The sequence below is a fragment of the Motacilla alba genome, chromosome 15 (assembly GCF_015832195.1).
Source record: "Motacilla alba alba isolate MOTALB_02 chromosome 15, Motacilla_alba_V1.0_pri, whole genome shotgun sequence".
NCBI lineage: Eukaryota > Metazoa > Chordata > Aves > Passeriformes > Motacillidae > Motacilla > Motacilla alba.
The window spans coordinates 7,240,696-7,254,968 of record NC_052030.1 but is presented as its reverse complement, the minus strand read 5'-3'; the positions used below and the strand labels follow the sequence as shown (position 1 = coordinate 7,254,968).

At 46.1% G+C, this 14,273-nt stretch overlaps 1 protein-coding gene across 18 annotated transcripts in view; it reads left to right on the top strand.

Annotated features, from left to right (window-relative positions):
• FBRSL1 (fibrosin like 1) overlaps positions 1-14,273 on the top strand; it is a 507,461-nt gene that overhangs the window by 403,633 nt on the left and 89,555 nt on the right. For 14 of the 18 annotated variants that reach the window (XM_038152187.1, XM_038152201.1, XM_038152195.1 and 11 more), the window contains one exon: positions 8,755-8,808. The exons of the other annotated variants lie outside the window; for them this stretch is intronic. In XM_038152187.1, the coding sequence (XP_038008115.1) occupies positions 8,755-8,808 (54 nt within the window). The remainder of the gene's footprint in view (positions 1-8,754; positions 8,809-14,273) is intronic. 18 annotated transcript variants of the gene reach the window in all.

Below are 14,273 nucleotides of genomic sequence, written 5' to 3'. Positions count from 1 at the left end.
GAGCGGCTCCGCTCCGCGCCGCGCCCGCCCGGCCGCGCCCGGAGGATCATCCCGCGGGGGCCCGGCGGGCCGGCGGGGCTCGCCATGGTCTGCGCGCCGCGCGGTGAGTAGCGGCGGGCGGGTGGGACCCCCCACCCCCGGGGACTTCTGTCCCCTCCCCGAGTCCCGTTCCTCGGCGGGGGAAGTGTTTTCCAGCCGGCGAGCTGGCGGCTTTGCGGTCAGCCGAGGGGAGGAAATCGCCGTGCTTCCCGCCGGTGTGGTGGTGGCTCCGTGCGTGCGGTCTCTGTGTGTTTCTCTTTTTCTTCTTTCCCTCTTGCGCCGTTTTCGGTGCAGCCGGAGAGGTTGCTTCGGTTTTCCCGGCCCCGCCAGCCCCGGTGGCTTCCTCGGGGTGGTTCGCTCCGCGTTCTCCCGAGCGGGGGTCGGGATGCGGAGGGGCAGGAGCCGCTCGTTGCCCATTCCCGGAGGCGAACCGAGGAGCTCTCCGAGCAGAATTATGGAGGGTTTTTTTGCGGGAGAAACTGGGTGTGTTTAAATAAAACAGAAGACAAGAAAGAGGCGCAGCAGCGCGGAGCTGCTTGGATGCGATGCGCTCCCGAGCTGCCTTCTTTTTTTTTTTTTTTTTTTTTCACCCTATTTCGTACATTCCTCCAGTGCGACCGCATCCCCCTTCCCACGGGAGCGAAGAGGGTGAATAATAAATACTGAAGCTCTGCCTTCTCCGGGCGGCAGCCCCGGGGCCGGGCAGCGCGGGTGACCGGCGGACACGGCTGCTGCCACCCGCGGGTGGCCGTGCCGGCCCCGCAGCGCGGCTCCCTGGGCGCCTCGGTGTCCCCTTGAGCGGAATATCGCGACTTGGCTCTGTCGGGTGTTGCCGGCTGGCTGGCGCTGTAGCCGGCTGCCGGATGAGGCCGGTGTTGGTCTGGGATTTCTGGCTGTTGAAAACGGTAACAAACTCAAAAATCCGTGCCCGGCGGTTTAACCCCTTCGGTGCGGCCACAGCCCCTCTACTCGCAAGGAATAGCAAGTCTGAAAATGGTCGTCGTGGATTTTTTTTTTTCTCTCCCTGTGTCTTTTGGCCAGAGAAATCACCGCGGCTCCCGGACCGGGCAGGTTGTGCGGGCCAGGCTGGATCGCGGGGTGCGGGGCTGCCGGGCTCTGCTCCCCTCCCCGCGCCTGCTGCGGGGCCCCTCTGCTTAGCCTGAATGAAAAATTTAATCCAATTAAGAAATTAAACCTTGTATGTTTAAAGTGACAAATTTGAGAAGGGGAGGGGGAGGCGAAATAAGATTTCCAGGTCACTGGTTAACTAAAGATGATTTGGAGAAAGAGCTGGGGAATAAGGTGAGGGCAGAGGGAAGGAAAGAAGGACCTTTTTAAATGGCAAAGGCTTGTTTTTCTCTCTGGAATTTAAACTGGTTTTTAGGCTTGTAAAATCTTCTTGAAGTTGCAAATTTATCTCAGGAGGCTGCTTGGCAGCTAATCTTCTCAAGGCATGTCCTGATTTTTTTGTAACGTTACAGTATCTGAGGTCCTTTTAACCTAATTTTGTAACAAAGATAATTTCTTGTTATGTAAGTTACTGTTCTGAATGATTGCTTTGGGTCTTGGAGAGCGTCCTTAACTGGTCTCCCCTGTGCCGCAGAAAGTGGAATTATTTACTTCGTTATCAATTCTTGAAAGAAAGCCTTGCTCAACTGGAAAAGGCTGCCAAGGTATTACAGGAAAACAGAGTGTTACCATTCTTCTTTCTGGAGAGTTAAATCTTTGGTCATCCCTGATCAGAATTTACTTCAGAGGTTTATGTTTATGTATAAATCCGATTTTCCCCACATACAGACTTACAAGGGTGAGCTGCTTGAATTATACACACGGCATTAACTTCCCACAAGTGGCAGGCTCCTAATGCTCTCTTCAAGAATTTTCTTCTTTGCTGACAGCAGTTCCCTAAAACTGCCCTGTGCTAAAGCCAAAAGGCACCAGCTTGAGATGCCTGATTTTCTTTGCCAGTGGAGATTAATGCTATAAGACAAGGCAGGCAGTATTTTATTTAGCTGGATACCAAGTTTTCACTGGTATACAGTGGGGTTTTATTTTTTTAATTTTGTTTGGAAGGTGGGCTATTCTGAGTGAAACCTTAAGCCTTGTTTATCTGAGAGGGGCAGTCTGTTCTCATAAACAAACGAAGCAGTAAAATATATCCCAGTGTTATTCTATCAGGACGTGCAGTCATCTGCTGGACCTTGTGGCCTGGGCTGGCTAAATCAAATAGCAGTGTCACACATAGCTCTGGTATTTTGGGGTTTAAAAAGGGATTGGAGTATGTCTCCAGTTCCAGTGACAAACTACAGATATTTAGCAGTAGTTGATACTTATTTTCCTCCGATTTTCAAGAATGTGCCATCTTGAAGTGTTAACTTTGAACAAGGGGTATAAATATTCGTGTTTGCTTTTGTTGCTTTTTGAAGTAAAACCTGGTAGGATGTTTGGTGGTGATATGTTGACAGAAGTGGCAGTGAAAAGGGCTGCATTCTTCAGCTGGCTGGTCTGTGCTGTATGGTACTTTTGGAGAGCACAGATGTGTATGTCATTTTGTGCCTTAAGTATTTTCTTTCTTTCTTTCTTTCTTTTCTTTCTCTTTTTTTCCTTTATTTTTTTTATTCCCCGCATCCTATGTTGAATGACCCACAATATCTAGGTCTTGTGGTATCTGAATACACTGGAATATGAAACAGTCTTTTTTTTTTAAAATCCATTCAAATGAAATTATTTGTATCATCAGGTTAAGAAATGTAAGATGCTTAATTTTAATGGCTTTATGAATTTGCAAGATTTGAGGTCGGGCAGGTGTAAGAATGTGTTACTCCTTGCTTAATAGCATGTTTGAGGAAAGATTGGCATCACACATCACAAACGGAAATTTTAGGATCTCCTGGAAGTTGTTTTTTAACCTTCTGAATAAAGATGGAAATTCTAAACTAGGTAAAGAAACATATGGTTTTACCAGAAATGATTTCCTAGACTGATCAATTACTAGGAGATGTAATGAGAAATATACTCCTTAGGGGGAGGAAGGAGGGATTGCCATTACATAATATCCCTTGGGAGAATTTCTGTATCGCATAATGAGGTTGATGATGGAGCATTTGGGGAAAATGCCTATGGATAGGAATTTGTTCTTCAAATTTCCATCAGGAAAACATATTACTGGGAAACAGACTTGTTCGAAGAAGTACTGATACGTTAGTAGGTGGGTGCTTTGCCTCTATACACATTTCTTTTGTTCTCATAACTACTGTGGAAGAGATTAGGTAACTCTAAGATTGAAACATCCGCAGAATGAAAGATGCCAGTGAATAATTTCCTCATTTACTTAACACCAAGGGTAAACCATTAAGGGCTTATGTTCTGTTCTAGGCTTTGTTAAATTATTTCTGTTCTTCTATTGAAAATAGGTCCTGAGGAGAAGCAAATCAGTAGCCTTATTGAGGGAAACTCAAATTGCCTTACCCTCATGCTGATGAAAATGAAATATATAGAAACATACACAGGTGATGCGCGGATTCAGCAAAACTTGGTAGCTGGACACATATTTTCAGAGTCTTTGTGATATCCCGAGGATCACCTAGGAGCTGTCTTTCAGATGGAGAAGCAAGCGCTTGTTAAAAGTTACTTTAATAGTCTTACTCTTTTAGTAGCAGTTGCCTTGAGGTGGTAAATAATCCATTTCCACACACCTGCCCTTCAGCACTGTTGATGCTCGGAGTCCAGGGAGACTCCAGGAGCCACAGCCTGGCCCAGAGGTGTTAAAACCAACAGAGGAAAAGGTGAGCAACCTTAGCACCTCTGTCACTGCTGGGGAATTTGCCTAATTTGAGCCGCTCATTTAAAACCTCGAGTGCTGGTGATTCTAGCAGTGTTTCAGATGGCTCGGCCAGCTTCTGTCCCTGGAGTTGCAAATGCGTTCCAGCTTGGCGGCTCCCTCTGGCAGCCGGGCTCTGGGGGCGCAGTGGCCCGGGCGGTGTGGGGCTCTGGGGGTCGCTCCCCGGGCCGTGTGGGGCTCTGGGGGTCGCTCGCCGGGCGGTGTGGGGCTCGGGGCCCCGGGCCGTGTGGGGCTCTCGGGGTCGCTCCCCGGGCAATGTGGGGCTCTGGGGGTCGCTCTCCGGGCCGTGTGGGGCTCTGGGGGTCGCTCCCCGGGCCGTGTGGGGCTCTGGGGGCTCGGGGCCCCGGGCTATGTGGGGCTCTGGGGGTCGCTCCCCGGCGCGCGCAGCCCGGGCGGCTTTGGGGCCGGGCGCGCTCGGAGCGCGGCTGCGCCACCGTGCGGCCGCGGGCGGGCACTGCGCCCAGGGGCGCCCCAGCACCGCCCCGGCCGCGGGGCCTGCGCCTGCTCGGGACAGCGTCACCTGTGTCACTTACCTGTCCTCAGCTGCGACACCCTGCCCCAGCTCGGGCCAGTGTCACCTGTGTCACTTACCTGTCCTCAGCTGCGACACCCTGCCCCAGCTCGGGCCAGTGTCACCTGTGTCACTTACCTGTCCTCAGCTGCGACACCCTGCCCCAGCTCGGGCCAGTGTCACCTGTGTCACTTACCTGTCCTCAGCTGCGACACCCTGCCCCAGCTCGGGCCAGTGTCACCTGTGTCACTTACCTGTCCTCAGCTGCGACACCCTGCCCCAGCTCGGGCCAGTGTCACCTGTGTCACTAACCTGTCCTCAGCTGCGACACCCTGCCCCAGCTCGGGCCAGTGTCACCTGTGTCACTAACCTGTCCTCAGCTGCGAGACCCTGCCCCAGCTCGGGCCAGTGTCACCTGTGTCACTTACCTGTCCTCAGCTGCGAGACCCTGCCCCAGCTCAGGGCAGCGTCACCTGTGTCACTTACCTGTCCTCAGCTGCAAGACCCTGCCCCAGCTCGGGGCAGCGTCACCTGTGTCACTTACCTATCCTCAGCCATGAGATCCTGGTCCATGGAAGCACATACCACAGTCCTGGCCACTCACTGCTGACATGTGTCTTACTGTCCAGGTGGCTTTCCAAAAATTAGGAATGTGGTGCTGGATTTCCGCACCGAGAGTTTGCATAAAGGAATTAGTGATGTTTCTGCACCGTGTAGGAACTGTTTCTGCACCGTTGTCATCAAGGAAATGGAAGATAAGCATGAGTGGTACTGGTGTCAGGACTTGATTGCAAGTGGTGATTTTCCTTGCTGGGTGTCCTGTTAGGGCTTCACAGACAGGGACCCCTGCATTAACCATCTCAGAGGCACTGGTAGTGACAGAATCTCTCAAGGTAGCTAATGTAATTTTGAGCACTATGATTGATTGTTCTTGCAAACTTCAGCTAGGGTGCTGTTGGCATGGACGTAGACAGATAGGTTCTTGAAAACACCCATTTCTGCCTTATATGGCTGCATGAGAAGGGTTAAAGATAAATGTGTGATCTTGAATACTATAAAAATAAACCTTCTTTTCTGGTGGGTGGTAAGAGGAGGGCTGGAGTTTACACGAAGCCAGCATTTCAAGGTGGCTGTTTGTGCTGTTACCAAAGATATTTCTAGCTTGCTTACAAAATGAGATTTTTTTTTTTTAATGCTTTTATTTTTGCAAGTACTCAGTCTAGCTTTTGTTCTTGTGGAAAAAGTGTTACAGTTAAATTACTGTGGAAGGTAGCTGCAAGATTTTTAGTATTGAGTTGAAGCAGTCTGGGTACATTGTTTGCCATAATGTTTCTGTGGGGGGTAAAAAACATCTGTACACGGGTGCTGTTCCTGCAGTAACTGCTATTCCAGAGGAGAATCAGGGACAATAATGGATATAAATCTTAGGGTTTTTTTTCCTGGAGGAATCAACAATAAAAAGTGTTTAGGCTATTAAGATACCTGCAAGAATATCCTCACTCCAGAGCTGTCGGTTATAAAGTTATAGTGCATTCCGCCTTCAAAATGGTTGGAAATCCGTCATAAATATCTCTTTCCCACATCCCCTCTATCTCCCTGGATGATTGGCTTTCTAGCAAAGCCTTCCGTAGAGGGTGTACTGTAATCCTTTTACATTACTCCTTCAGTGCAGATTACGCAGCAAGAAATAATTAGGAGATTAATTTTCACCTGTCACTGCCAATAATAGATAACCTTGATACAGTGACAGGGCGAGGAATCTGGGGGGGGGAGCGGAAAAGTGTTTAACCCTGTATTGCTTGCTGCAGGGACCAGGCAGAAAATGGTTGCCAGAACATGACCTCCGTGCTGGCTGTCACGGGCAGGCAGAGCCGTGAGAGGCTCCGGGCTCTCCCGCGGACGCTTCGCCTTTATCCGCGAGCGAGCGAGCGAACGCGCGCCGCGAAATTCGCCCTGTGCCGCAGCGGTGCCACGCGCGCCTCGTGCTAATCAGCCCCGAGCAGCCGTCGGAGACCTTTGTAGCTTAGGCTTTTAATTCAAACGCAGTTCTGTTGCTTTTCATGATTTCAATTCCCAATCTGACTGGTATTCCTAGGCTGCGAGGGAAAGGAGCAAACTAATGAAGATGGCTTCATTAGGCAGAGCGTGGTTTAGCCCTTGCTTCTCTCCAATAAATGCAGCTGAAAAAACATCCCAGAAGTGACTGGGGTTTTGGTCTTCAGAGAAAGCAGAGCCGAGGTGTTTCTGCTCCCTTTCAAAATTAATTACTAGCTCTCATCAGGTGAGCTTAAAAATGCAGCCTATGCTCTGAAGTGCTGAAGGTAAATGGGAAGGGGAAAAAAAGCCACTCTCCCCGCCACACACACACATACTGTCTTCTTTTTTATTTTTTCTCTCTTTTGTGCTTAAGTTTACAATCTGTTGAAAATGTAATGGGAAACCAGCCTACAGAAAATGCCATTATTCATATCATCGTGAGCTCATTTATTTTATCTGCAATAGTAATGATAAGACAGACTGCTTGGCAATGCTGATAAGCTGAGAAATATCTTAGAGCTATTTGTAAAAGTTAAAGCAGATCTTGGTACTGAGAGATAGGGAAACTGATGAGCCTTTGGGCAATCTGCAGAACTGAAAGCTAATAAAGATTTTAATAGGAAGGCCTCATTAGGATTAGGGAGATCTATTATCTGCGATTTACACAACACAAACAGTGGGGCAACTTCAATTTTTGCTTCTTTGTTCATTAAATACTATTGCTGAATGTGAAGCCTTTTAACTTGGATCCGGATCTCTTCTTCTTCAAGAACCCATCACCAGTTGATGGTTGAGCAAAGATAAGAGGGGCAGCTGATGAGGGAATGTGTTTGGCACACAGGAGCAATGCCAGCAAGCCCTCACAGTCAGGGACCAGTCGCTTGTTGGAGGTATAGAAATGCAGTTGTTTGTAGGTGCCTGGGTGGCAGGGTTCTCCGCAGTGTCTTTTTTTTTCCTCTTATTTCCTTTTATATTTATAAACTTCTGGCCCTGAACAGCATCTTTAGAAAGAAATAAACACACTGCTGTTGCACTGGTTCCCTGGATGGTGATGCTGAAATACTGCTATGGATAGCCTGCCCACCCAGCTCGGCCTGGTGGAGTGGCTCCTTCATTAATTGTGGTCACCTCATGAGTCTGTTCTAGTAGAGGAGCTGTCTCCAGTGCCACTGGGGTTGCTATGGCAGGAGCATGTGCCATGGGTGACCTGATCCAGTGGTTTGGTAGTTACACACAGGACTGATTTTAGCACCAGGTGCATTCTTAGATGTGTGATGTAGAAAACCTTGCTTTTTGAGGTTGTGCAGACACCTCATGGACTCAATGGCTTTAGTCCTCATACGTAGCACAGTGTGTAAGGTGTACGTAAGCTGCCGAAAGAACATTCGTTTACCAGGGTTTACAGATGTATTTAAATTTTTTTTTCCAAGGACCATCCAGGCATTTTTTATGGTTGAACTGAATTGTAAAGCAGGAGCAGAAGCTGTGCTGGAAAATTCTTTGGTTTCTATTTGAGGTCCAAACCATGTTGTAACCTGATTTCTGCCAACCTGCAGGTGAAACCATTTTTACACACAGATGATGAGATCTAACTGCACCTCTAATGCAGATGAAGGGCTTTGTTAGCTGATATCCACAATGGATGTGAGAGGCCACGTGTGACCACACTTGTATTTGGGAGCTGTTTTCTTCTCTGTGTGGAGCACACATGTGTACAAGAGTCTTAGCTTCTCTCCATTTTCATGGCACAGACCAGCTCCCCTGCTGCTGCTGGGTCAGATAACCCCAGTGGTACCTGCAGTAACATTGCATCCATGGAACAGTAATATTTGGAAAGCATGTTCTTGTATCTTCAGCTGCCTTTAATATGATGTAGCAGCCAAAACCCAGAAAGGACCCCAGCACCACCAGCTGCAGAGAAGTCTATTCCAATCTGTAGTTTGAGTCCTGCTGGTTCAAACCAGCGCTTTCATAGGGCCTTCAGAGAGCAGTGCAATGATGGATTTAACTCCAAGGATTCCATCCTCCATGTGCTTAAGGAACTCGGAGCAGCTGGAGCTGTAACCCCCTCCCCTTTGCCGTCAGCAGTGTGGAGACAGATGGGCAGGGCTGGGAGCACCTCCTGCCCAGGACTCAAAGAAGTTCCTCCCAGGGCTGGTGTCAGTCTGTTGTACCTTGTCTGTAACAGGTTCTGTCAGCCAACCAGCGTGGCCTCCGAAGGAAGTAGCGCTGTTTGCACCTAACCTGTTGCTCCAGCAGAGCTGCCATTTGAGACGTTTCTAATATTTATGTTTGATATGAATGAAACTTTTTGTTTTGTCTGTAGACCGCAACGGAACTGGAGCTGACTCGTATCAGGAGTGCCTTGATAACAAGCAAGGTATGAGATCAAGTCTCTCCAACATGGGCACTTGGGACTGATTTAGCTTGATTTCTTGCAGCTGAATTGGTTGCTGTCTCTGTCTCTCTCACTCTGTCTCCCTTTTTTTTTCCCCTTTTTTTTTCCCCCACTGTCTCCAAGCCAATTCACTGTTAACAGTTCCATGTCAGCTAACCCGTTAGCTCAGGGTTTCATTGCACATTTGTGACAAGTCTTCTTGTTTCTAGCACCCCAAACCCTCAGCTATTAATGGAGGAAGTGGGAAGATTGTAAAACACAAGTAGCATGTGCAGTTGCTTGCAGCTGTCTTCTTCCTCGAGGTTTAGTTGCACAGCCAAGCAGAAAAATATTAAAGTTGAGCTAAGGGAAGGCATATGCTAGGCTGGGTTACCTTAACACCAGACATGCTGTTATAATTTGTGTGCTGACATGCTGCCTCAGACTTGTCCAGCCTGCTGTCTTCTGCCATGCTAAAGTTGGTAAGAGCTGGAAACATCTCTTGTGATTTACAAGAGAGTGATGACGGTGAAGGAGGAATCTGTTATCCTTTTGCTCTAAACCTGGAAACAAGTCACATCAGTAAAAATGAAAATTGTAAAAAGTACCTTGGAAACAGGACTTCAATGGCAAAATCATGGATGTTGGATTTAGGAAAAGGGTTGGTGTGTTGTGCTCTGTTCAGATACCTCTCTGAGAACTGCAGTCAGAAGTGCCACTCCATCGCTGTAGCCATGTAGTAAGTGTTGAACCTTCTGGTAATCAGGGAGCATAAGCACCCTTCAGTCCAGAATATCATTTGTCATAAGCCACAGCAAAGAGATAAGAGGAAATGCTTATCCTAACCAGGTTATAGGCATCAATTACAGGTCAACTTTTACCCTGCTGTTGACCCAGATCTGTGACAGTAGCTAGAATGATCATTTCCTGAAATTCTGATCCTTCTTGCGTAGATTTCTAAAGCAGGACCAAGAAACATAAAAAAACTGTCCCAGTTTTGGTGCTTGCTTGGGTTTAATTTTCCACAGGTGTCTCTGCTTTCAGTATCCATCAATCAATGTTACATGTGCTTTAAGTCAAAGCTGCCATGAAGTGCATCTCCCCTTGCTTGTTGTTGGGTTTGGGATGGGGATTATTTGGGGGGCTGGGGTTGGAGTTTTTGCTTGTTTCATTTTCCTTCTCTTAAAAAAAAAAAAAAAAAGTACATTGTTTCTTTGGTGGCCTTTAGGGTCATCTTTTTCTTCACTATTTTTCTCTACTGACTGCAGTAAATACCTAATCATTGCTAAGCTTTCATTTCAGAAGTTACAACTGGAAGACTAATGTGGAAGAACTGTAATCAATAATGGCAATTCTTATTAGATTAAGTTTAAAAGTCTTGTAGAGCAGTGTAATTCAGGAGGCTCCTTTGATAGATAATTTGTTCTTAGGAAGAACAGTTTTCTCCAGTAACATTTTTCTCGTTGGCTGGGGGAGGCTGATCCACTTGTCATTCTGTAGAAAGCAATCAGGTTTCAGATTTAAAGAAAAATGAGTATTCTCATTTTTGGAAACTAATTGCAGTCCCTTTGATGTGCCAGTTACCCTGATTTATCTGACAGGTGGTATGAAATGGCGTTATATCCATTACTTTCATTTGTCTGTTAATACTCCAGATTTTTCTTGTAGTGTGATAGGTTTCTTTGGCTTCACTGTTAACACATGAACGAACTGTATCATTATAAGTACTTTCAATCCAGTATGGATTGGATCTGTTTTGGGTAATTTACCCTGTCCATCCTGCGTCACTGTGTTTAAAGCAACAACCTTTAAGAATGCAGAAGTTTAAAGGAAAAAGTATACACAGTAACTTGTAGTCAGTCTCTTACTGACTCTGTTACATTTTTTGAGCGTGCCTTGGAGTTGAATCCACCATTTGCAACAATTTACAGAATATAAAATACATAGCTGACAGTGGACCCATAATTTTGGTTGTTTCTCTTACATTCAAAACAAAACACCACCAAAGGCTGAAAGCAGCGGTGGCTGTTTAAAAGTATTAAATCTTCAAGCTATGTGAAATGCTATTGCCATGGATTCCTTTTATAACAGCATGCTTGTCTCCTGGAAATTATGCTATAATGAGGTTTGGTTTATATATTTTGCCCCTCTACTCATTAAAGTGCTGTCTCTCAGAAGAAGCACTTTGTGTTTTGAAATACTGCGTGGTTAAAACGAAGGCAGGTTTATAACGATTTAATGTACTTGGGAGCCAAGGTTTTGCAGCTTTATGGCAAAGATGTTTTAACAAAGGGCTTTATGGTAAGGGTGTGCCGTATTTTAGTCAGGCAGTTGCTCAGGGGAAAATTTTCAGTGTGAGCACGTCACAGCAGCAAGGAGAAATTCAGAGGAGGCTTCCGAGATCCAGTCACCAGCTTGGCTGATATTAAGGCTTAATTCTTTGCAATTTCAAGCCCTGATTTTTTTTTTTTTTTTTCTTTCACCTCTTCACTCGAGAAAGAGAAAGCCTTGTGGAATATAATGTAACATCACAAGCAGGCCATTTATGCCTGCCATTTTTATGCTTCAAGGTAGGGTGCAGGAGAGCGTGCTGGGAACAGCCACAGGTGGGATTATTACACCCTCAGAATGGAGCTTGCTTTTTCAGCCTTGTAACTCCAGTATTCATTATTAAAATTGTACCCTAAAAGCAAGGCATTTTCTGAGCATTTGTGGTTTGGAAGTAGAGAGGGCAGCAGTTCAGAGCAGTTGCCCATCCACTGCAGCAGAAGACGTGTCCTGGATCTGCCTCTTTCTCTGGGATACACTTAATATCCCATGGTTTCCTGAGAGCCAGGGGGTTCTGCCATGGAAAACAGGTATAAAATTACTACCAGACATAGTTGTTTCTGGATCTTCTCAATAGGAGCTCACTGTTATAGTTATTAAAACAGTGCTGGTGCAGAGGTTTAGGCAATGAAAAGCCCTTGGAGAGGGCCCTGGTGGCAGCCAGGAGGTGTCACTTCTCATCCTTTAAATAGTGCATAGAGAAATTGAAACTGATTCCAAGTGTTTCATGTTATCATGTGTAGCACCTCTTCTCTGTGTCCCTGTGCCCTCAGGTGGGCTGGTAATGGGTATTTTGCCCTAGGGGGCTCCAGCTTTCCAAGCAGAGCTCCAGGTTCCTGCCGGAGGAACCCAGTACCTTTCACTTTTCCTACTTGTCCTGAGGACTATTTCCCCACAGGTGAATTTACTGGTATTTTTCCAAGATGAACATGGCTTCATCTTTTTGATGGCACTGTTAACTCTTTCTGTTTTTCTTCGGATATGTTACACCACTTCCTGAGTTCAGTGCTGCTTGCTGCTGATGGATTTTGTTAGCTCATCTCAAGAGGGAGGATGAAGGTAATTTGGAGCAGTGTTTGGGGGCCAGGAGGAAGGATGGTTAATCTTTACAGGGTTCAAAATGTGGCTGCAGTTAAGCCAATAGCACTCTTTTTGAGGTGACAGAGGATCAAGTGTTCCTCCCCTGGGTTTGTGCTGTGAGTGGATCCCAGCTGGACTGCTGAGCAGGGGTAGGATGTCTGTAGCATCATTTGTAGCTTGATTTTGAAGTAGTGGCAGTAAACCAAAGACTTTTTCATCCTGTTTGCAGTCCCCTGAGATGTGCAGTCCCAATGGGTGTCATCTTCCATTAGTCTCGATGCAACCAATGACCTTGTTTGTGTGAGCACATTAAGCACAACATTAATAGCTAATTTGACTACTTTGGATTCAGACAGGCTGCAATCCATCACCTGAACTCTCCTGATAGCAAATATGGTTGGATGGGATTAAGGGGAAAGGATAAAATGCCTGCTTGGGCCATAACTCTAGGAAATTGGAAAACTGCTTGTGAGTCTGTGTAGCTGATGTAACTGTAGCACTTGGTGGAAGCATGTTCTTCACTGGGGAAAAAAAAAAGCTGCAAAAGTGAGAAGTGTGTGGTCTTCATAGATGTTTGTTCAGCCCTCTTCCTGCCTGTCAAATACTGGCATGGTAAATGAGACCACCACGATGCAGAGGCATCTTTTAGAAGACGTTACTGGGGTAAGTTCTAACCTGTTCCAGTTTTTGGATCCCTTTTGATCCCTAACAGGATTAGTTTCAGGATGGCAAAGATGAATTATGAAGCAGATAAATAAAAATGGCAGACTGGCATATAGCTGGACTGGAAAGTGCGGTCAAAATAGTTCTGTCACTGAAGATGTTATTTCCATTAAATGTTTTGAGAGTTAATATTGATTTCAGTGGAATTACCCTTGAAAACAGATTTCCTCCAAACCTTTTTTTTTATATATTTGTTTTGGAACTATTTTAGGAGGCAGAAAAATGAAACTCCAGCTTCAAACAGTTTTTATGTTTTGAAATGGGCTTTTTTCACTGTATGAACAATTTTTAAAATATTATTGTTATTTGTATTCCAGTCATGCCTGTGCACTCTAGTTATGGGCTGAACGTCATTTTGCCAACCACAACGCAGACTGGGGGGGATCAGTTTCTGCCTGAAAATGCTTTGGGCGTGTATTTCTGACGGGCTGCATTGACTGCCAGTGCCTATTTGAAGAAAAACTCTACAACATTCTCATTTTACAATATGTTGGCTGCCTTTTTGTTTAAAGAATTATAAATAAATCAGCAGATTTTCCACAAAAACACATATGCTTTCTTCCTGATGAGCACGATGATGCACCAAGAATCCTTGCAAGAGGCCTTGAGTTTCCTTCAAGTAGGGTAGGGCTGAGGTTGAAACTGAAATTTTAAATAACTCTCTTCTTTAAGAAGGATGCTGCTGGAGCCTTGTTAGCAGAAGAATTGCCATTTTCTGACTAATTTTTTTTTTTTGTTTGCTAGCATGGGAACAAAGAAAGAAAGGAGGAGGCAGAATAAAAGCCTGTGTGAGTGTACATACAGAGGCTGCAGCTCTCTAGACTGGTAATGGTATCTGGAAAGGGTCCAGGCTGTTGTAAATATGAACTTTTGTCAATATTCCCCAAGCTTCTTTGGACTCTAGGGTGGGCTTTATTATTTGAAGGTCACACCATTGTGCTGTCTCCCTCTCCCGAGACCTCTGATACCTTCCTGAAAGGACAGCCCATTATCCCTGGGCTTAGAAGCCAGCTTTCTCTTCAGTGGCGCTGAAGCTGATAAGCTTAAGAGGCATATTTCATCCCCCCACTGCTGCTTTCAGGAAACAAACACTGTTTATCATTCCTGATTAATTCCAGTTGAACAAAAAAATAAAATAGAAGGCATGTGTGTGTGCACACGTGCGCAGGGACGCAGAGCTGAATTTTTTTTGAGGCTGTTCTTGTGTAAGGTCAGCTCGTGGCACTGGCCACAGTCAGCAGCATCTGGAGCTTTGCTTTTCCTGGGTGCTGTGTCCAAAGATGGATTTAGTAACATGAGAGGATCCCGGGCTGCAATCAGTGTGAGGAGAAAGGGGT